The sequence below is a fragment of the Oncorhynchus mykiss genome, chromosome 15 (genome assembly GCF_057628025.1).
Source record: "Oncorhynchus mykiss isolate SJ-2025 chromosome 15, ASM5762802v1, whole genome shotgun sequence".
NCBI classification, from domain to species: domain Eukaryota; kingdom Metazoa; phylum Chordata; class Actinopteri; order Salmoniformes; family Salmonidae; genus Oncorhynchus; species Oncorhynchus mykiss.
The window spans coordinates 27,728,560-27,752,679 of NC_143036.1; the positions used below are offsets into that span (position 1 = coordinate 27,728,560).

The 24,120-nt window shown below is 40.9% G+C and overlaps 1 protein-coding gene across 1 annotated transcript in view; it reads right to left on the reverse strand.

The window, feature by feature from the left end:
* Positions 1 to 2,567: 2,567 nt before the first annotated feature.
* LOC110489903 (nuclear receptor-binding protein 2) overlaps positions 2,568 to 24,120 on the reverse strand; it is a 53,431-nt gene continuing 31,878 nt past the window's right edge. Inside the window, exons 10-17 of the mRNA XM_021562880.3 lie at positions 9,806 to 9,901; positions 9,468 to 9,600; positions 8,994 to 9,147; positions 8,669 to 8,804; positions 6,775 to 6,828; positions 6,510 to 6,573; positions 6,359 to 6,414; positions 2,568 to 6,261 (exon numbers count right to left, since the gene is read on the reverse strand). Coding sequence (XP_021418555.1) covers positions 6,175 to 6,261; positions 6,359 to 6,414; positions 6,510 to 6,573; positions 6,775 to 6,828; positions 8,669 to 8,804; positions 8,994 to 9,147; positions 9,468 to 9,600; positions 9,806 to 9,901 — 780 coding nt within the window. The 3' untranslated portion in view covers positions 2,568 to 6,174. The remainder of the gene's footprint in view (positions 6,262 to 6,358; positions 6,415 to 6,509; positions 6,574 to 6,774; positions 6,829 to 8,668; positions 8,805 to 8,993; positions 9,148 to 9,467; positions 9,601 to 9,805; positions 9,902 to 24,120) is intronic.

Here is a 24,120-nt window from a genome sequence, read left to right on the forward strand (position 1 = left end):
GCACAAATCTGGGGAAGGGTACCAAAACATTTATCCAGCATTGAAGTTCCCCAAGAACACAGTGGCCTCCATCATTCTTAAATGGAAGTTTGGAACCACCAAGACTCTTCCTAGAAATGGGGGTGTTTTTCAGCGGCAGGGACTGCGAGACTAGTCACAATCGAGGCAAAGATGAATGGAGCAAAGTACATAGATCCTTGTTGAAAACCTGCTCCAGAGCGCTCAGGACCTCAGACTGGGGCCAAGGTTCACCTTCCAACAGGACAACGACCCTAAGCACACAGCCAAGACAACGTAGGAGTGGCTTCTGAACAAGTCTCTGAATGTCCTTGAGTGGCCCAGCCAGAGCCCGGACTTGAACCTGATCGAACATCTCTGAAAATAGCTGTGCAGCAACACTCCCCATCCAACCTGACAGAGCTTGAGAGGATCTGCAGAGAAGAATGGGAGAAACTGCTAAGCTTGTAACGTCATACCCAAGAAGGTTTGAGGCTATAATTGCTACCAAAGGTCCTTCAACAAAGTACTGAGTAAAGGGTCTGAATAACCTAACAAAATGTGGAAAAAGCCAAGGGGTCTAAATACTTTCCGAAGGCACTGTATATATAAATGTTATGTCTTCGGCTGTGAGTAATGGAAAAAAATTGGCTTCTGACACATTTGAATAAATCAATAGATGTTTTGTGCACAAAGGTGATAACTAAAGTGTCTTATTAGGAATTTTAAAATCTGACTTCTCTATGTGGCCATGTATGGACAATGTCTTTCTGGGCGGGCGTCAGTTAAATTGAAGTACCGAAACAAAACTGTAGGAGCAGTAGAAACCGTGCTTCTTAACCAGAACCCTGGCCCCTTGGTGAAAGCCCACAGTCCATGTGACAGCCACTGGTGAGCATAGCAACGAAATTAACAAACATTATTGACGTGCAAGAAAATAGTCGCTAGCATGCATAAAAATGTGTTTGCTCGCAACAGAATTTTTATAATCCAAACATTAATTAGAAAACAATGATTTTTATGGTTAAACGTGACTGTAAACTGATAGGGTTAGACTCTAGGCAGTGGTGTAAAGTACTTAAGTAAAAATACTTTAAAGTACTACATAAGTCGTTTTTTGGGGTATCTGTACTTTACTATTTATATTTTCGACAACTTTTACTTTTACTTCACTACATAAAAAAAAACAATGTACTTTTTACCTCATACATTTTCCTTGACACCCAAAAGTACTTGTTACATTTTGAATGCTTAGCTGAACAGGAAAATGGTCCAATTCATGCACTTATCAAGAGAACACGTGGTCGTACCTACTGCCTCTGATCTGGTGAACTAACTAAACACATGCATCATTTGTAAATGATATCTGAGTGCTGGAGTGTGCCCCTGGCTATCCATACATATTCAAAACAAGAAAATGGTGCTGTCTGCTTTGCTTAATATAAGGAATTTGAAATGATTTCTACTTTTGATACTTAAGTATATTTTAGCAATTACATTTACTTTTGATAAGTATATTTAGAACCAAATAATTTTAGAGTTTTACTGAAGTAGTATTGTCCTGGGTGACTTTCACTTTTACTTGAGAAACTTTCTATTAAGGTATCTAGACTTTTACTCAAGTATGACATTTGGGTACTTTTTTCCATCACTGCCACTAGGCATATGAAATGTCAGTTTTCTAGTTCTGACTAGTACTTGAACGTGGCAAAAGTTCCTAGGCTAGTGGGCAAGTTAGCTGGTCCTGCTGTTGGACGTACGTTCTGATGTCTCACCACGCAGGCTACGTTTTCTAATATGATTGGTCAACAATGGGCTTGAAAAATAGAGCAGAATCCTATTTTCTCTGCCTCGGCTGGCTGAGCAGCTTCCACTGAGCACCGCTGACCATCCCACCCTGTCCACAGGCGCTGTCTGTCAGAGGGTTTAGCCTAAAGATGCTTTTGGGAAACCGGGCCGATGATGTTCATGCACAGTTCAGGGTAGCCAGGTTTTGTTTAATGTTTTTTTGCCCCTTTTTCTTTGACAAAAGTAGCCAGGTGCTTTGAATTACACAGTGTAGTGCTGCTGATTTGTTGTTGTTGTCATATTCAAGACAGATTACAGCTTGAATCCGTAGTTGAAACAATAACAAAGCATTGACCCCACCTCAGTTTTGCCAAAAAGCTGAGAGATGGGCCTGAAGAAATGCTAACTCTCAAATTCATAGACATAGAGGTATGGATGCCTCGGTCTGACCATCCATGATATAAAAAACGTAAGTTATAACAGGAGCTTAATATATATGGCTATGGTTTTAAGCATGTTTTGAGGCTATACAGTATTTGTTTACATTTACATTGTTTATTAATATTGGAGTAAAATACGCTTGTATTTTGGGTTCTGATGGGGTACGACAGTTAAACTAAGCTCACACGGCATTTAAGTTATATTCTTCAAGAATCAATGTGTATATATCATTCATTTATAAGTCCAAAAATTGAGCAACAAGGATTCTAACTTTAAGTGAAACTGTTTTAATAAGTCAGGACCCCAAGATTCAATAAGATTAAAAAACCCTCTAAACCCAGTCTCACCATGATGTGACATCACATTGTTTTATTATCATTCATTGCAGAACAATATTTTACAGAAGGATGAGTAGAACACGTCCAGTACAATACAGAGCCGACATACAACAGAATCCAGACTCGGGAGAAAGAAGTGATCGCTACGGAAAAAGACTAATGGATGAATGGGCTTTGCTTAGTCTGAACATTCATTTTCCTTTATCAGCCCCCCCCCCCCCCCGGAGTCAGTCAATGGAGCTCGGTCAATGACTAAGGCAATCTTTGAAAAGAAGTGTCTGAACAGTTTGGAGCTATTATTAAGACATGCATTGCAGACTACTAGACAACAGTAGCACCACTCCGAGCATTCATACTTCTGCTCAAGGGAAACACCTTTGAACAGACACAGACATATTTATGTACACCATATCCTACAGATAAATGACTGGGAGAAGCGCTATCCCCAAGAGACTAGCTGATAAAAGGCTTGACATTTGAAGAGCAATGAGCATATTATGCAACAGCTATACAGGAGTGTAATTGTAATAGGACCAGAGATTTACAGATAGCATAAGAACTAAAACGTCATATTGTTAACAGATGCAGATACTGAAGAATATACACTGAGTGTACAAAACAATAGGAACACCATGACAGACTGAGCAGGTGAATCCAGATGGAAGTTATGATCCTTTATTGTGGTCACCTGTTAAATCCACTTCAATCAGTGTAGATAAAGGGGAGGAGACAGGTTACAGAAGGATTTTTAAGCCTTGAGACAACTGAGACATGGATTGTGTATGTGGGCCTGCCATTCAGAGGGTGTATGGGCAAGATAAAATATTTAAGTGCCTTTGAACGGGGGTATGGTAGTATGTGCCAGGTGCACTGGTTTAAGTGTGTTAAGAACTGCAACACTGCTGCGTTTTTCACACTCAACAGCTTCCCATGTGTATCAAGAATGGTCCACCACCCAAGGGAGATCCAGCCAACTTGACACAACTCTGGGAAGCTTTGGAGTCAACATGGCCCAGCATCCCTGTGGAATGCTTTCGACACCTTGTAGAATCCATGTCCCAACGAATTGAGGCAGTTCTAAGGGGCAAAAGGGGGTGCAACTCAATATTAGGAAGGTGCTCCTATTGTTTTGTACACTCAGTGTATACTGTTCAAGATTAAGAAAAGTTGTTTTTAATATATATATATTTTTTACTTTAAAGCAATCAATAAATTACTAAATCCCACTGCAATAGATCTATTATTGACTTTTGCTTGCTTTAGAATGCATCAAGACATCTGTGGACACTTACGCAGAATTCATCTTCAACCTCCAGAAGTATATAATGCTTTTTTGTGTGTTGTGTACTGTAGTAGTTATATCGTTCAGTAGAACAGTAATTAATTGCTTTCAAAAAAATATATTCTGGGCTTTATTTATTTGAAACCCTTCACTATTCAACAAAACCCTCCATTCAAAATCGCGTTCTCAAATGCCTCAATCGGCGTGGACTATATTCTATGTGTTTAGCTGATCCATTTTCTAGAATGGATTTAGACATTCCTAGGGTACAAGCTGTGGCCCCTCAACACATTCACAAGCTGGTTTTCAGAATAAATGAAAAGTATAGCATTCTGTTGACACCAACCCAATAGACTGAATCGTTGACTGTCAGGAGTTTTTGTCATTTCTGAAGTTATGTTGCTGTGGCGTTTTGGATTATGGGTTTTGTACATAGTGGGTTGCCATCACAGGCACTTTGCAAGTCTTTGGCTTACAGAACACTTTCAAAGGGAAAACCCTTAAGAGCACTACAGGCTAAAAGAGAGGCATCACCTCATTGCTCGTTACTACTAATGCACGGAGATTCATTCAGCCTAGCAAAGCACTGTTAGAATGTGCTGCGAGTGTGTTTTGAAGACCATTATACACCATTAAAACATCAACAGAAAAAGGTCTGTGCAACGCTAATACTGTTCATAGAACTAAGCAAAAAGAATGAAGTTAACTTAAGTGTTAGCATGTTAACCATGCATGTTGGACGGTTCTCATCTTTGTCATCAAATTTGCTAAGAGCTAGAAATTTCTATGGTAGGTATTGCGTGGGCTTATAAAACTAGGGAGCCTATTTATTAAAAAAAAAAAAACGTTTTATAGATTATTTTCCAAAAACAACTTCCAAATGTACATTTCTGGATCAACTATTAATTAGAAGACTGTAAAATAACATAAAAACATAGCTGTTTTATTGGTTTGTCTTGAATGCACTACATCCATTCCTCATTGGAAACATCTCTACCGGCAGTACAGTATAGTAGTGTCATTATGGATGATTACATCTTAAGGCATTTACAGCCCTTTTAGGCAGGGGACTTCCACTGCAATCTTCCACTGCATTGTGGGATAGCTGAACATAGCCGGGTAAATCCATTTGAATTCAATCACTTTTTGACAGCATCTCTTGATTTAAACAAAACTTTCCATACATGTTTTCTCATGGAAGAAGTGGTCAGAAAGAACAGATTTTCAGAAAGATTTAAAACAACAAATATACCCATTCAAGTCAACATTCTCTGATGATCTTTGTGGTACCATTTGAAAGTTGACATTTTCCTTTTATTCCCATTTTAGTACATTTTTCTGCCAAAACATGACACTCACCCTGTACCTTAGAGGCTGCTGCCCTATGTACATAGACATGGAACCACTGGTCACTTTAATAATGGCACACTAGTCACTTTAATCATGTTTACATATGTATATATTCCATTCTACTGTATTTTAGTTAATGCCACTCCGACATTGCTCATCCTAATATTTATATATTACTTAATTCCATTCTTTTACTTTTAGATTTGTGTGCATTGTTGTGAATTGTTAGATACTACTGCATTGTTGGAGCTAGGACCACAAGCATTTCGCTACACCAGCAATAACATCTGCTAAATATGTGTATATGATTTGGATTTATTCAAGAGCATGTTGTGTCTCAACCAATGGCGGGCATAACACAAATGTAAAAAATAGGGTCTAAGTTACAACATATGTGAAAAGATAATTGACGTTAAAGGTAAAAAATAAAACATTTGTATAATGTTTTTATATTTTTGCCAGACATGATCAAATATTTGACAACCCTGTTTGTATGCATTTAAATGATATACATCTCAACTGATTATATTTTCCAGTGATGAAGATATGGATGTCTCATGGTATGGTGGAGTTTGCAAAATCAGTCAAAGCACTTTTATCACTTGAATGTCACTTTCGGAGCACTTCTACAACGGGCAAATATGTATGGCAGATTTTGTTCAAATCAAAAGGGGTGTTGTCAAAAAGTGATTGAATTCAAATGGATTTAACAAGTCATGATGCCTCTGAGTCATCCAACCGGAGATGCTTTCAGTCCCTCTCAGTCCTGGCCTATCCTAGCCCTCTTTGGGATGATCCACCAATCATCAGGCCCAGTCCCAATCACCACTCATCAGGCTCAACCCTTCAAACGCTCACTGGAGCCAGTCCCTCTGATCCTGGCTGAGTCATCCTGCCTTCTAGCCCCTGTCTTGCTCTGTTTGAGTGGTCAATGCTCGAGGCCCCTCTCTGTGGGCCAGCTTCCGGAGCCGCCCCTTCTCACTGTGTGATCCCAGAGGCCAGCGCTTTGCCCTTGTGTCTGGTGAGCGCGTCCTCAAGGAATCCTGCCAGCTTCCCACAGTCCTCCTGCATGGGGTTACACAGGGTTTGAGATTAGATCATTACAGGTTATTGCAAATGACTATGGCCGTTTGCAATAACATTAGGCGACAAGGATACCTACCTCACTTATGAAGGCGTAGTGAACAAGTTCATTGGCAAGGTCTTTGGAGCTGTCAGCTGAAAGATTCATACAAAATAGTTCAGCCTCATACCACGATATGTAAAAAAAAAAAAACATAATAATGGATATGAAAGTGTCCATTAGAACTTACTCGGAAGGATGTCACAGCTAAGTTGTCGATGGAGCTTGTCGTCCATCTTAAGAAACAGAGAGAGCTAAGGAGAGGACAGGATAGAGGAATATATTTTGTCAACACAGAATATGCTTATCCCCCAAATGCAATGAGGATCAGAATGGATTTTTAAAAATAGCGATGTTATGTCATGTTATAGTAACTCCAAAAGGCCACGTGACATGGGGGGGGGGGTTGTACACATTGACACCATTATTTAAAAGAAGACTATAGTCAAACTCACATGAGTTTTGGTCCCTTCTTCATTTGACTCCAAGTTACAGTGCATCTGAATCACCTGCAACACACCATCAGACCAACCATCAGTTAGAGTGATCAGTGTACTTTAACATGCACTATTCTCTTTAAAGCCCGGGACTAGTATTATTACAGACGTCGGTTATGTAATCATTATCTCAGCATGTGCATTATTTCAGAGGAAGATTGCACAGGATTCCTTATTTTCTTTTTCATTCAATTGAGTCTACGACGGAAGCCTGGAGTGGAGGTTTTTATATTCTAGACATGAAGATATTTCATCATCATGTCTAGACGATAATAAACTACAATTATAACTTGTGCTTCGCTGCCAAATATATACAGTAACAGTCAAAGGTTTTTGACGAACCCACTCATACCAGGGTTTTTCAAGAGTGTGCAAATCTGTCATCAAGGCAAACAGTGGCTACTTTGAATCATCTAAAATATACAATATATTTAGATTGGTTTAACACTTTTATAGTTAATACATGATTCCATATGTGTTCTTTCATAGTTCTGATGTCTTCCCTATTATTCTACAATGTAGAACATAGTAAAAAATAAAGAAGAACTCTTGAATGAGTAGGTGTGTCCAAACGTTTGACCGGTACTGTAGGTGTCCCCATAATATTATAATCATAATGATTATTTTAGCGATCTGCGGTAGACATCCCTCCTAATAAAAATTTGAGCGTCTGGACAGTATTTGCTTGATATGATTTTATGGATGATAAACTTGCTATTTCCTAAAAGTTTAGGTCAATGGGGAACCCGGGAATGCCCTGCTTTGTCATCTGTTGCCTAATTCATCAACAGCCAGGGTTGAATTAATTAAGATTATAGGCACAAAAACACTTAGGCCTACTTAAACTGACACATTTGGCGATGTTCAACTTGAATTCTATGGCACAAAACGTATTGACACAAGAATCACTGTGAAAGTTGCTAAATGCAGGCCATTCATATGAAATATATGCAGCACTTTGTTTAAGCATTAATTCTATGTTTTCTTGCTCAAACTTCCAGCAGTACCTGTCAAACGCTGTAATGTCTCGGTAAACACAGAGATGTCGATACGCACGGAACTAGTATTATGAGAAGACCTTGGAGTTTGCTGAAAAACAGTAGGTTATTCTGTCCGGAATTGTATATTGGCACGAGACTAGTATTACTAGAGAACGTTGATTATGTCATTATTACCCCAGAACATCCGTTATTCCAGAGTACGATTCAGACAGGATTCGTTTTTTCCAAACACGCCCCCTGTAATTCGTTATTTTTTTCTAGACGTGATAATATTTCAACAAGTCCAGGCGATAACAGGTCTACACTGACAACTCACACCATACCAAACCATCTTTGATATCATGTCGGCGTAATATTTGAATTGAGGAAGTGTGATCATAAATTAATTCCACAATAGACGTCCTAAATGCCCCCCATCCTTCAGACGTGAGCTAAACGGTGCAATTGCACTTGAGATGCGTTTTAAGGCGTTGAATGAGAAAGTGAACTTATCATTTCCAAAAGTTTAGGTAAGCTGTATGCTGCTTTGCCATCTATTAACAGCAAGGGTTACATAAAATTGTAACTTTAAATTTATTTTTACATCGGCAATATTAAATTAATACGCACAAAACATATAAATAAAAGCATTCACTGTGAAAGTTGATACATAGGGCCTTCATATATAGGCTATGCACAGCACTTCGTTCAATTTATTGAATCACATTTTTTTCTTGTTCAAATCATGAGCAACACCTTTTTTGTAATTATTACGTAATTACATAATTACATTACCCGACCTCCGCCAGTAAAATGAATCCTGTCCAAATAGGGCTTAACACACACAAACAAATAGAAAGACCGACACACACCTTTCTGCTCTCTGTCTCTTGGGGCTCAGGGGTGGGGGACTTCGCCGTCTCCACCTGTTCGTGGGACAGGGATAGGGCACGGGGTACGGGGTGGGGCCGCGACGACGCAAAGTTCATGAGGGGGTATATCCCATTCCTAAAGAGGGATGAGTCAGAATGATGTCAGGGGCCACAAGGCCATTTCTTAATGACACCCTACACAAAGCCCATAAGAGGCAATGACCAAGGCAGCTCTTTAAGGCTGCATCCTAAATTGCACCGTATTCGCTATAATAGTGCACTACTTTTGACGAGAGCCCAATGGGTGAATGGAATTAGCCCTTACTTGACGTCCTCCAGGAACTTGTCCAGCTCCAAAGGAGACACATGGGAATACTTGAGCTGAACGCCTGGCCGGTTGCCATGTTTGATTTCTGCCATGAGACCGTTGGGGTCAAAGGACTTGGTCTTCTCCTCCACACAGTTCTCTGGCAACAGGTCTGCAAAGAGAGATGGGTAAGGGAGTGTTACATGGATGCCACACCAGTTTGGCATATAGCAAATCAAATCAAAAAACGTTTCCACTTCCATTGTAACAACAGACGTTCAAAGAAATCCCACAAAATCCAATGAAGGATTTCAGTATTTTTCAGCTGTCCCATAACAAAAAGGAAATAATATGTGGAAACATTTTCTCTCCCACACAAATGGCTAGCCTGTTTTGCATTTTGTTTGTGCCATCATGCCACAAAATTGGCAGTTGTCAATCCACAGATTGCATGCCATGTGCATGGGGGGCTTCAGAGATGGAGACACTCACACTGGTTGCTGATGAGGCAGTGGGCAGCCAGTAGCTTGAGGGAGTGAACCTCAAACAGCACGCGGTGGAAGAGCAGGTCGTGGGCTGTGGGACGCTGCTTGGCCTCGTGACGCACACACGACTGAGTAAACTCCTGCAAGAGGGAGTGGAGGTCAAAGGTCAGAGCTATGTAGTGTATTAGTTAGGGTTTAATTTGTGTGTTGGGATCCTTTAAAATGTACATTCAATAAACTCGATTTCATAAGGTGTGGGTTTTAATCAAATGTGTTTTTGCACATTGGCCAATTTTGATGCTTTGCTATATTTGGGCCATGGATGGAAACATGAGTGAGACTGACTCTCATGAGGGGATCCTCCAGAGACTGGCCTGCGTTGGTGATGGCCTCCTTGGACACAACAGCATCTCCATTAGCCTGTATTTCCAGGACAGCCATCTATAAGTAAATACAGAGATTCCATTAAGAAATGAACATGGGTATATTAATGTGGTCTCCTTGGTGTGAGGGCCTCTGGGTGTGTGCTGGTATACAGTCTGTGTCATCTATTAGACTGAGATAGGACATGTGAACACACATTTTTTACTTGAGTTTATTTAGGAAATACTTTTCTTAACTCTTATTTTTCTTAAAACTGCATTGTTGGTTAAAGGCTTGTAAGTAAGCATTTCACTGTAAGGTCTACTACACCTGTTGTATTCGGCGCAAATATATTTTGATTTGATTTGATACAAAGAGGACAATGCAATTAGGGCTGTGGCGGTCATGAAATGTCAGCTGGTTATTGTCACGCAAAAGACTGCCGGTCTCATGGTAATTGGCCGTTAGTGAACATAAACACGTTAAGCATCTCCTGCCCTCCCCACATACACGCTGCTGATGTGCGCCTTTGGAACATCTATATTTAAAAAAGTAGAATAAATCAATTTAATATACACCATCACAATAAATTAATTATTCATTTTAGGCAGGTATATAGAAACATTATGATAGAGGGTATTTATTATGCATCCCCATTAGCTGCTGTTAAGGCAGTTATACAATTTATAGAACATTACAATACATTCACAACAGATTTCACAACACATTAAGTGTGTGCCCTCAGGCCACTACTCTACTACCACATATCTACAACACAAAATTCATGTGTATGTGTGTGTATAGTGCGTATGTTATCGTGTGTGTATGCATGTGTCTCTTCACAGTCCCCGCTGTTCCATAAGGTGTATTTGATCTGTTTTTTAAATATAATTTTAAAGCTTGCGTGAGTTGCTTGATGTGGAATAGAGTTCCATGTAGTCATGACTCTGTGTAGTACTGTGTGCCTCCCATAGTCTGTTCTGGACTTGGGGACTGTGAAGAGACCTGGTGGCATATATTGTGGGGTATGCATGGGTGCCGGAGCTGTGTGCCAGTAGTTCAAACAGACAGCTCGGTGCAACATGTCAATACCTCTCAAAAATACAAGTAATGATGAAGTAAATCTGTACTTTACTTTGAGCCAGGTGAGATTGACATGCATATTATTAATGTTAGCTCTCTGTGTACATCCAGGGGCCAGCCGTGCTGTCCTGTTCTGAGCCAATTGCAATTTTCCTAATCCCCTCTTTGTGGCACCTGACCACATGACTGAACAGTAGTCCAGGTGCAACAAAACTAGGGCCTGTAGGACCTGCCTTGTTGATAGTGCTGTTAAGGCAGAGCAGCACTTTATTATGGAGAGACTTCTCCCCATCTTAGCTGCCGAGTGGCGCAGCGCTCTAAGGCACTGCATCTCAGTGCAAGAGGTGTCACTGCAGTCCCTGGTTCATATCCAGGCTGCATTATCAGGCTGTGATTGGGGTGATTGGGAGTCCCATAGGGTGGTGCACAATTGGCCCAGCGTTGTATGGGTTTGGCCTGGGGTAGTTGCCATTGTAAATAAGAATTTGTTCTGAACTGACTTGAGCAGTTAAATAAAGGTTAAATAAAATTAAAAGATACTCTTGTATCAATATGTTTTGACCATGACAGTATACAATCCAGGGTTACTCCAAGCAGTTTAGTCACCTCAACTTGCTCAATTTCCACATTATTCAAGATTTAGTTGAGGTTTAGTGAATGATTTGTCCCAAATACAATGCTTTTAGTTTGTTATATTCTTTATGTAACTTTTTCCTTGCCATCCATTCTGAAACTAACTGCAGCTCTTTGTTAAGTGTTTCAGTCATTTCCGTCGCTGTAGTAGCTGACGTGTATAGTGTTGAGTCTTCTGCATACATAGACACACTGGCTTTACTCAAAAAGTAAGGGGCCTAGACAGCTGCCCTGGGGAATTCGTGATTCTACCTGGATTATGTGGAGATGCTTCCATTAAATAATACCCTTTGTGTTCTGATGGACAGGTAACTCTTTATCCACAATATAGCAGGGGGTGTAAAGCCATAACACATTCGTTTTTCCATCAGCAGACTATTATCGATAAAGTCTTACAAAACAGCCCACACAATCTTTTTATCATACATTTCTCTCAGTCAATCATCAGTCATTTGTGTAAGTGCTGTGCTTATCGAGTGTCCTTCCCTAAAAGCGTGCTGAAAGTATGTTGTCAATTTGTTTACTGTAAATTAGCATTGTATCTGGTCAAACACCATTTTTACCAAAAGTTTACGAAGGGGTGATAACAGGATGATTGGATGGCTATTTGAGACAGGAAAGGGGGCTTTACTATTCTTAGGTAGCGGAATGACTTTTGCTTCCCTCTGGGCCTGAGGGCAAACAATTTCTAGTAGGCTTAAATTGAAGATATGGCAAATAGGAGTGGCAATATCATCCACTATTATCCTCAGTAATTTTCCATCCAAGTTGTCAGACCCCGGTGGCTTGTCATTGTTGATAGACAACAATCATTTTTACCTCTTCCACTCTCACTTTATGGAATTCAAAATTAAAATGCTTGTCTTTCAGAATTTTGTCAGATATACTTGGATGTGTAGTGTCAGAGTTTGTTGCTGGCATGTAATGCCTAAGTTTGCTAATCCGACAAGTGAAAAAAGAATTTAAGTAGTTTGCAATATCAGTTGGTTTTGTGATGAATGAGCCATCTGATTCAATGAACGATGGAGCGGAGTTTTCCTTTTTGCCCAAAATGTCATTTAAAGTGCTCCAAAGATTTTTACTGTCATTCTTTATATTATTTATTTTGTTTCGTAGTATAGTTTCTTATTTTTATTCAGTTTAGTCACATGATTACTCAATTTGCAGTACGACTGCCAATCGGTTGCACTGCCAGACTTATTTGCCATACCCTTTGCCTCATCTCTCTAAACCATACCATTTTTCAATTTCTCATCAATCCAAGGGGATTTAACAGTTTTTTGAGTCATTAACTAACATTAACTAAGATATTGGTTCCATTCTGGAGTGAGTGTGCATATGAAGTGGCTATTTTGAGCATTAGAGTGATCATTTGAAACAGGTCCTATACACAAGATTTAGAATTATTTGTCAAGTTTAGTTGTGAATGATACAAACCTTAGAATATCTTAGAAATCAAAACATATATGACCAACATGATGCGACTATAGGCTATTGATGACTTGAGAAAGTAGCAAAAAAAGCTTGCGCTCTGTTCCTTGCTGTTCTTATCTCAGTTTAATATTGTCTTTACTAATATGTAAAATTTGTTGAGATTTAGGGATGGCCTATTATCAAATGGGCAGAAACAGGAGCAGGGGGAAAATACATGTCATCTGTATGCACTCGGAGAGCGAATGGAGGCTGCTTTCCCGCGGGTCGTTTTTCAATCTGGCTGGTTGGCTACTCCGGTTATTTCACCACATGCATAAACCACTGTTTGATATTCTGCCCAAACTCTGTATGCCATGGTCTCTCCAACCCTGTTCCTGCAGCTAGCCTGTATGCCATGGTCTCTCCAACCCTGTTCCTGCAGCTAGCCAGTACTCTGTATGCCATGGTATCTCCAACCCTGTTCCTGCAGCTAGCCAGTACTCTGTATGCCATGGTCTCTCCAACTCTGTTCCTGCAGCTAGCCAGTACTCTGTATGCCATGGTCTCTCCAACCCTGTTCCTGCAGCTAGCCAGTGCTTCATTTGGAAAACCAAGTGAAATCCGTTCGGGAACATTGATAGCAACATGTTTCAGCAACAAAACATATTTAATTAAACTGTTGACCTCCCCTCTCTCTGCACGCTGGAGAAAGGAATGAAGGAGAGAGGGGAAATTGAAACGCATGGTGGTGAGTTATTCTGTAGCTAAAGGTATTTTCTCAGCCTATTAATTATGACAATATAAAAAATGCCCTATTAGGCTCTACTATACTTTTTAAATGAAGTGTTTTGTAACACCAAAACTAGTGGCAACTGAACTGCCACCAACTTCAAGGAGATGAAACCTTAACTTTCCTGGAGTATTGAAACACATCATCCTGAGATGTTTTGAAACATTACATGGTGTGTTGTAACACCACTTAATCAAGTGTTGTGTGCCAGGGGCTGGGAGCACTACCCCAAAAAATTGAAAACACTATTATGGTGTTTCAAGTCCTGTCTAGTTGTAATGTCTGCTTCCAACTCACACACTCAAACACATAGATCCCCTGAACGCAGCTCACTCTCCAGATCCCAATCACCTGAACTCTGATCACCTGTTCACACATCTATATGTCATTATCACACACTATTTAGTTCAGTTCTCTGCACCCCAACATTGTGAGGTATTGTTTGTTTTGTGACACACTTCTTTTCGAAGCTCTGTTTTTCGCCATAATTTACTCCTCCTGTGTATGATTGTTTTTTCTTGCCTCACTAACGACGCCTTTTGCCTATTCCCTGCCTGTACTTTAGCCTATCCGATTTCCTGTTATCAACCCATTGCCTGATCTCCCGGACGACGTTAGTAGCCTTTTCCCTGCCTATACTATTGCCTTTTTGGACCCCTTCTGCCTGTCCCTGGATCCAGCTTCATGTTAACATCAGAAGCCTCCTCCCTAAGTTTGTTTTACTCACTGCCTTAGCACAATCCGCCAACCCCGATGTCCTTGTCGTGTCTGAATCCTGGCTTAGGAAGGCCACCAAAAAATCTGAAATTTCCATACCCAACTACAACATTTTCTGTCAAGATTGCAACTCCTCCCCCTTTGGCAGTTCTATCTACTGCAAAGATAGCTTGCAAAGTAATGTCATACTTTCCAGGTCTATGCCCAAACAGTTCGAGTTTCTAATTTTAAAAACGAATCTCTCCAGAAATAAGTCTCTCACTGTTCCCGCCTGTTACATACCCCCTTCAGCTCCCAGCTGTGCCCTGGACACCATATGTGAATAGATTGCCCCCCATCTATCTTCAGAGTTCGTTCTGTTAGGTGACCTAAACTGGGATATGCTTAACACCCTAGCAGTCCTACAATCTAAGCTAGATGCCCTCAATCTCACACAAATTATCAAGGAAACCACCAGGTACAACCCTAAATCCATAAACATGGGCACCCTCATAGATATTATCCTGACCTACTTGCCTTCCAAATACACCTCTGCTGTTTTCAATCAGGATCTCAGTGATCACTGCCTCATTGCCTGCATCCGCTATGAGTCCGCGGTCAAAAGACCACCCCTCATCACTGTCAAACGCTACCTAAAACACTTCTGCGAGCAGGCCTTTCTAATCGACCTGGCCCGGGTATCCTGGAAGGATATTGACCTCATCCTGTCAGTAGAGGATGCATGGTCGTTCTTTAAAAGTAATTTCCTCACTATCTTAAATAAGCATGCCCCTTTCAAAAAATGTAAAACTAAGAACAGATATAGGCCTTGGTTTACTCGAGACCTGACTGCCCTTGACCAGCACAAAAACATCCTGTGGCGGACTACAATAGCATCGAATAGTCCCCGCGATATGCAACTGTTCAGGGAAGTCAGGAACCAATATACACAGTCAGTCAGGAAAGCAAAGGCTAGCTTTTTCAAAAATAAATTTGCATCCTGTAGCTCTAACTCCAAAAAGTTTTAGGACACTAAAGTCCATGGAGAACAAGAGCACCTCCTCCCAGCTGCCCACTGCACTGAGGCTAGGTAACACGGTCACCACTGATAAAGCCATGATAATCTAAAATTTAAATAGACATTTCTTTACGGCTGGCCATGCTTTCCTCCTGGCTACCCCGGCCATCAGCTCCGCACCCCCCCGCAGCTACTTGCCCAAGCCTCCCCTAGCAGATGTTCTGAAAGAGCTTCAAAACCTGGACCCATACAAATCAGCTGAGCTAGATCATCTGAACCCTCTCTTTCTAAAATTATCTGCCGCCATTGTTGCAACCCCTATTACCAGTCTGTTCAACCTCTCTTTCGTATCGTCCGAGATCCCTAAAGATTGGAAAGCTGCCGCGGTCATCCCCCTCTTCAAAGGGGGTGACACTCTAGACCCAAACTGTTACAGACCTATATCTATCCTGCCCTGCCTTTCTAAGTCTTTGAAAGCCAAGTTAACAAACAGATCACTGACCATTTCGAAATCCCACCGTACCTTCGCTGCTGTGCAATCCGGTTTCCGAGCTGGTCATGGGTGCACCTCAGCCACTCTCAAGGTACTAAACGATATAACCGCCATTGATAAAAGACAGTACTGTGCAGCTGTATTCATCGACCTGGCCAAGGCTTTCGACTCTGTCAATCCCCGTATTCTTATCGTCAGACTCAATAGCTTTGGTTTCTCAAATGACTGCTTCGCCTGGTTCACCAACTACTTCGCAGACTGAGTTCAGTGTGTCAAATCGGAGGGCCTGTTGTCCGGACCTCTGGCAGTCTATATGGGGGGTACCACAGGGTTCAATTCTCAGGCCGACTCTTTTCTCTCTATATATATATCAACGATGTCGCTCTTGCTGCGGGCGATTCCTTGATCCACCTCTACGCAGACGACACCATTCTGTATACATCTGGCCCTTCTTTGGACACTGTGTTAACTAACCTCCAAACGAGCTTCAATGCAATACAACACTCCTTCCGTGGCCTCCAACTGCTCTTAAACGCTAGTAAAACTAAATGCATGCTTTTCACCTGTTCGCTGCCCGCACCCGCCCGCCCAACTATTGCCACAGGAAAAAGTATTTTGGCTTGAAGAATCTCGGCGAAATGCCAGGGAGATGGATTCTAAAGAGGTAACAAATAAAAATTATCTGGCCAAACACTCCTTGCAACTCAGAAAACCTTGGGGGGGTTTAATCCCATGAGACATTTTGTGTCATTTTCTTATGAAATAGATTTACATTTTATATCGTCTGATCTGTCCTCTATTTAGGTTATCATGGAAGGTGACGTCAGAGGGTGTCTTAATACATGGTAGGAATAATTTGACCACAAACAGTGTGTTTGAACCTCAAAACCCTGCCTAACCGGCTGAAGAAAAAGCGACCAAGGCGTTCTATGCAACAGTGACTTGTAACACTCCTATCTGAGTCCGAGCCATCAACCTGGGTACGGGCGGCAGGAATGCGCCATGAGTCCTGAGACCGCGCATATAGAGAGAGATAACATTCAAACTTCTCTCATGCTCCTGGTGTACTGGTGGGAGAAATGGACCAGACAGAATGGTGGTAGCGGCTCAGGTGAGAGACTCGTGTACGTGGGAAAACAGATGACTTTATATTGAAATCGGGACATTATCAAGGGCTATCAAATGTAACAGGCAAGAGTTTCATATGTGCCGTTGGGAAGATGAATCGTAACACTATAAGGAAGTGCCGGGAAAAGGGGGGTGGTATTGAAAAGATTTGGCATGGGTCCTCAGATCCTCAAAATGTTCTACAGCTGCACCATCGAGAGCATGGTTGCATCACTGCCTGGTATGGCAACTGCTTGGCCTCTGACTGCAAGGCACTACAGAGGGTAGTGCGTTCGGCCCAGTACATCACTGGGGCCAAGCTTCCTGCCATCCAGGACTTCTATACCAGGTGGTGTCAGAGGAAGGCCCTAAAAATTGTCAGCAACCCCAGCCACCCTAGTCATAGACTGTTCTCTCTGCTACCGCACGGCAAGCGGTACCTGAGGGCCAAGTCTAGGTACAAGAGGCTTCTAAACAGCTTCTACTCCCAAGCCATAAGACTACTGAACATCTAATTAAATGGCTACCCGTACTATTTGCTTCCTCCCCCCCTTTTACGACACTGCTACTCTCTGTTACTATCTATGCATAGCCACTTTAATAACTCTACTTACATGTACATATTACCTCAATCTCCTCGACTGGCCGGTGCCCCCGCCCATTGGCCCTGTACCGGTACCCCCTGTATATAGTCTCGCTATTGTTATTTTACTTGTTACTTTTATTTCTTATTCTTATTCGTATTTTTGAAACTGCATTTTTGGTTAGGGGCTTGTAAGTAAGAATTTTACTGTAAGGTCTACAACTGTTGTATTCGGCACATGTGACAAATACAATTTGATTTGATTTGATTGAGGAAGTTCTACACACTGCGAACAATTTCATTACCATGCCACTCGCGAAGAAGAGTGAGAAGAGTTATTACCGGCAATAAAAGGTCCCGTTTATAAATGTACATTCTAACCGTGATGATGTGTGCTAGGTTGAGAAGCTTGAATTTGAGTGATAGACTCAAAGTAAAGCACTAAGGACTGTCATTCTAAATTTGGGTTGGATAATTTAGAAAATATTTTAGTTATGATTTGGATACAGCGAGAGAGAGTTGCTCTCAAACTGTGAGGGGTGGGTGCACTGATCAAATTGATTGGGCCTAGAGAGGCTCTAGAAACCTTATCTTTAAGTGTCCTCCCACAGGGAGGTTATTAGAGAACTCACTGGAGGTGAGCTTGGGTCAATCGTTACGTTTTTTAATTTTTACCATGTCATCAGAATTTTTATGTTAAATCGCATCAATACGTATAGATCGCTGGATGATACGGTACAATTCATTGCATACAAGGCTCATAGTCTGTGTCTTGCGTTAACACCCAAGGATGAAAATGAAGGAGACAGGCATGGAGACCAGCATCACATGGGCATGGAACGTAACGGATGGACGGTTCTGTCCCCAGTCCTAGTTTCATCAAGGGTGGTGTGAAATTACTAAACACGTATTTTCTCTTTTCCCTGTTTAAGTCTATATGTTTTTAGGTTTCGTGGAACATGAGAGTGATCATTGTTCCAGAGGAGGGACTGATGTATATTGACTAATTGAGTTGAGAATGTTTTAGAATGTTTATAACTTTAGAATTCAAATCAAATCAAATGTATTTGTCACATACACATGGTTAGCAGATGTTAATGCGAGTGTAGCGGAATGCTTGTGCTTCTAGTCCCGACAATGCAGTAATAACCAACGAGTAATCTAACCTAACAATTCCAAAACGACTACCTTCTAATTGCATTAGGAGTAGTGACCATTGTGTTATGGGTTAGATGGAATGATATATGTGCAAATGTATCTGTAGCTGTAATGAATACGATGGGAGACAGAGAGCTGGTTTCAAGCGCAGGGCACATCAGGTGTTTATTTGTATAGGACCACAGGAGGGGGCAAGTACCTGGGTCCAGGGGCAGGTAGAAGGTCATACACAGGTGGTCCAAAAAGGCAACAGTACAGGCAGGGAAAAGGCTAGTAACGTGGTCCGGGAAATCAGGCAAGAGGTTGATGACAGGAAATACGATATGCAAAAGTACAGGCAGGGAATAGGCAAAAAGGCGTAGTTAGTGAGGGTGGCCAAAGCTATGATACACAGGAGGACTAATATGGGAAAAAACAGTGCTCCGAATAGAAATGTGTATCAAAACAAACAATACCTCACACTGATGGGGTGCAAAGAACTGAACTAAATAGAGTGTGTAAATGACATACAGGTGTGTGAACAGGTGATCCGAATTCAGGTAATTGGGATCTGGAGAGCGAGCTGCGTTCTGGGGATCTACGTGTTTGAGAGTGTGAACTGGAAGCAGACGTTACAGTAGCAGGAGGCGAGGTACACATGAGGCCTGCGGCTCATGAAGAGCAGGAGATAACCGAGGGCACGGGCTGAATTCTGGAGATTGAGTGTACATGATTATACACCAGGCGGGGGTGTTGGGACAGCGTTGGTCTGGTCCACACACAGTACTCCTTACAGCACCTTCAGCGGTAAAGATAGTCTTGTCTCTCGCTGGTGGATTCACACCTCTCACGTGAAGTGAGGTCCAGCTGCATAATGGGTGAGCTTGAAGAATCCATGACAGAGGAAGTGGAGCTAAAGAGAGAGAAAGACTAGATTCCACTGTATACATACAGATGGGTTGGGTCTGGGAGCTACTTTAACCGCCATAGTTGGGTTGGGTTAGTTGCTTTATTGGTTAATGCATCATATAAAAGGCTAGATGTTGGGGTAATTGTACACCGGACAACATTCTGAAGGCATTGATGTGAAAGCATACAGTGCTGAGTTACCTCAAGAGGATGTTGCGTTGATTAGGGCTGCGCACTTGCCTATCAGGTGACATGCCTATCAGGTGGCAATGGAGGAAGAAGATGGGGAACAAAGTGAAAATGACATGGCTTGGGAACACCTCTCGGAGCCTGTGGCGAGAAAGGTGAAGACTGGGTGAAAGCCTGGGTGAAAGCTTGAGGAGGTTCTCTTTGGCCTTCCTTTTTGTGGAATCTAGCAGAAAAGTATCCTGGAGGCATAGAGTCAGGCAAAGAGAGAGTGGGAAGTGTCATGTTATCCGACTCTGGGTGTCTTTGCATATATAATTATGCATAGCTTACCACCTTGTTAATACTGTTATGTTTTGTGTTTCTCGTTGCTTTTCAAGTCTTGTGCTATCAGGAGAAAGTTGAACTGGAAGAAGTCAACAGCTCCCGCGGACTCGTTATCAGGTCAGATGAAGTAAGGAAGAACAGGTATCACTACGGTTCTGTCTAGCAACAGAGATGCATTGGCTGTTCAGATATGTAGGCGAAGAATCGGCATAGGAGAAAGGGTTAAATATCAGTGCTGGTGTGAAATTATTTTGTCTGGTGCGGCTGTATCGACCCAATGGGTGAATAAACTTGGTTTAAGCTTTACTAATCATCAGTGTGTTTTACTATGCTCATTTAGAACATAACAACAGCGAGTATTGCAGGATACTGCATTTGCCTCTGTATTAAAAGTTGGAAATGTGGGAATGGGTCATCTCATCAATGAACGTCATTTTCCCTGATGGTTTAGATATCCGTTCATCATGATCCATTGCACCTCGTAGCACAACAAGCTTCTTAATACTAATATAGAAGTATACTTTTCTTTCTTCAAAAATGCATACAACATTGTGTAAAATAATTATAGTCTAAAAATAAATAATTACCCACAATCCTCCAAAATCAGAGCAAGATGGGAAGTGTAAGGAGCTTAAAACCAAATACTTCCAATGAATTAAGTCACTCAATTGTCTCTCTCTCTTTGGTTATTCTTACGAAAGATCCTTACATTTTGAGAAACATATTAAATTGGATTTATTCTTAAATGTTTTGGTAAAATGAAATTAACAAATCATTGAAACAACTTGCATTCATTTTTTTTAAGTACATGTTGGTTGTTTCTTTTATCAATTTCAATTCACCCCAGAAATGTTTTTTTGCTGTGTGGTTGAGTGTGTAAAACTCAGATCAAATTACAATTAAATATACCATTTTACTGCCACAGAAGTCGGGGGTTCAATTCCTGCTCCCTCCTGTCCCACTTTCACTCATTCTCTGTCTCCTCCTGTTTCTAATTTGTATAAATAAAGCTATGACAAAATGAAGGTGTAATTTCACAAGAAAACATTCTCCATAGGCCCTTATCAACAATCAATATTTAGGCTATAAACCAATTGCATTTCTTAACAATTTGATTGTATGAGAGACACAGTCTGCAAAATAATATTTTGTGTGTTTTGATGTTGCCTTTTAACTGTACTGAAAACCGCAAAAGGTGTTTTGCTTTCACAACACTTAAAAACACCAATATTCAGATTGAAGAACCAATTTGGGTGTTTCAGAGTACTTCTGTTTTAAAACCCTTTCTGTGTATCGTAACATTTTTATTGGGTTTATATTCAAACACCCTCCAAACACAAGTTCTCAGGTTAGATGCACCCATTTTCATGGTTTCATTACACAATCATGGTGTTTCAAGTCGTTCTATTTTTGCAGTGTAGGCTATTCAAATTCAAATACAAATTCACTATAATTGTAGGCTTAGCCGCCCTGCACAATTGATGAACCAACAGCATCGCCGAGGCCTATACGTTCTCTCCCAGACTCATGAACAGAACGTTTGGAACGTAGCATAAGGTAACTAGTCCATCCAGTATACATAATAATACAGTCCACACTCAAAGGTGATTACTATAATTTGTTTAAATTTTGGAGCATATACTAGACCAATGATGTACCAAAGACATCTTAAATCAGTTTTTTAAAACGTTTTTCTCCCATGCGTAGTGTGCGGCAGGCTCTGTATAGTATAACGGCACAATCATTATTTTAATGTACGTTTTTTTATCCGGTTTCCGGGCTTGGGCTCAAAGGCCTATGCGTAAGCTCTAATATGTGTATGGGGGTTTTGAATTAATTATCACCTTAGAAAGCGCTGCCCATTTAGTTATGTTAGGCTTTAAAACAAAATTTCAAGCTGTTGTTGAACTTCTTTCTTCAAATTGATCAATCACAGTGAGGTGAGTTTTAAAAGCATTTTATTGTTTTGATGATAAGTGTTTGATATGCTTTTCGATTGGATTTCTATTGATGTCAGAGTGGTTTGAGAGACAATAGACCCCTGAGTACCAGGCCATTAGGGTAGTTAGCGAGTTGGGTACTGCCAACGCATGTACGAGTAGGGCTGTTGCGGTGACCGTATTACCGCCACACTGGGGGTCACTAGTCATGAAGGCAGTCAAATTCTACCGTGACTGTTTAGTCACGGTAGTTAGGCTTCTCCAAGCTCTGATGCTGCTGATAGCCATTAGTAGCCTACCAAACTTGCTAACTGCCTGGTACTGAGCACTCTAATGTCCCTCTATTCACTCTGACATCAATGCAAATGTAATCGAAAATCTAATCAAACACTTCATGAGAGCCCATGAGCTCATGTTGCGCTACATTTCTATAGGCTATGCAATTGCACAAGAAAGTTTGATGGCCTCTATTAAAAAGAGGAGGATCCCATTAGCTTTCTATAGGCTAGGCCTACCATATTTATTTCTCAACTTCCTAATATTAAGCACATTGCTTATCTTTACAACAGGAGTATAGCCTTACCTGGCTGGCATGAAAATTAACCATGGGAAAAGCGTCCTCCATTCGCTATTTAAGTGCATAGATGACATGTATGTTTTTCTCGCTGCCCCTGTTTTGATACAGGTGCATGATAATGGTCCATTCTAAATCAAAACAAATTTCACACATATATTATTTAGTATATGTAAAGACAAGATTAAATCAGAATAGTCTGATGGGTGATAATATTAGCCTATCACTTGTGAAATATATATTATCACTTGTGAATGGGGTCCAGCATAAGGCAAGAAACAATGCATTTTTTTGCGACTTTTTCAAACCACAGTCGCACACCTCATGTAGCCTAGCCAATGTAGCCTATATTTTGATAAGGTTTGTATCACAACTAAATTGGCCAAATAACTTCTTAAAATGAAGCACAACAATCCGCTTTACAAGGGGTTTACAGCCTAACTGGCATACATAAGGAGCGTGTGAGTTTCAAGTTTGGGGAAGATAATTTTCACTATACAAATTCACCTTTTTAATAAAAGCATTACATGCATAATCACATTTGCGGTAACTTTTGATAATGGTGTTTTTCCGCTAATGGAACATTCTCGTTTATAGCCTACTGCCATGTGTGCATTGCTGCGCTTATAATGTGAAGAAATAGCCTAATAGTTTGTCAACATTTAAAGCTAAACGTTTTGATCTGTTGTGTCAGCCACATTGCTTAAAAACGTTTTTTTGGGGGGATGCTAGTGGTTGTATTAATTTGGGATCTATTGCATCCTACAACTGTCCCAGACTATGTTTGGAATATTTATTTCTCACACAGAATAGGTTGACCTTTGTACTATGGGGGATAGTAGATTGACATGCTTTTGCTGTTCGTTAGAGACCTACTCATCTTTTTGGCAGATGAAAAGTGAATGTGGACATTTCTTCCAATATCTTCAATATGCACCTCGGAATTGGATAAGGACGCACGCAGTTGCATCCCCGATATGTCGGTCTTCACTTGTAGCCTGTGAGAAAGACCCAATCACGTTATGGAGTTATGTGAGTGAGAGGTGCTTCGGGCATGGATTTTTTTAGTGTGCATTATGGCCACACAAAGGGGATGCCACCGTGAAATTCGAGGCATTATCAAGTGCTTGTCAAATTGTGAATGAGAGGCTGATACAGCTTGCACAAAAAAAGAAAGCAGTACTCATGCCTTTCAAGCAACTTGGAGTCGCATCATGCAGCCTTACAATGTATTAAAACTCAAAACATATAGCCCAACGTTTGTAAAACAACTAAAGTTACATTTATTTTTGAACTGCTCAACACAGAATAGCCAGCCGCATGTGCGCACTCCCTCAAATCGTTTGGAGAAAATATCCATTCAATTTTATTCAGCTTTGTTCAATTGTATTCTTCCTAATATAACATA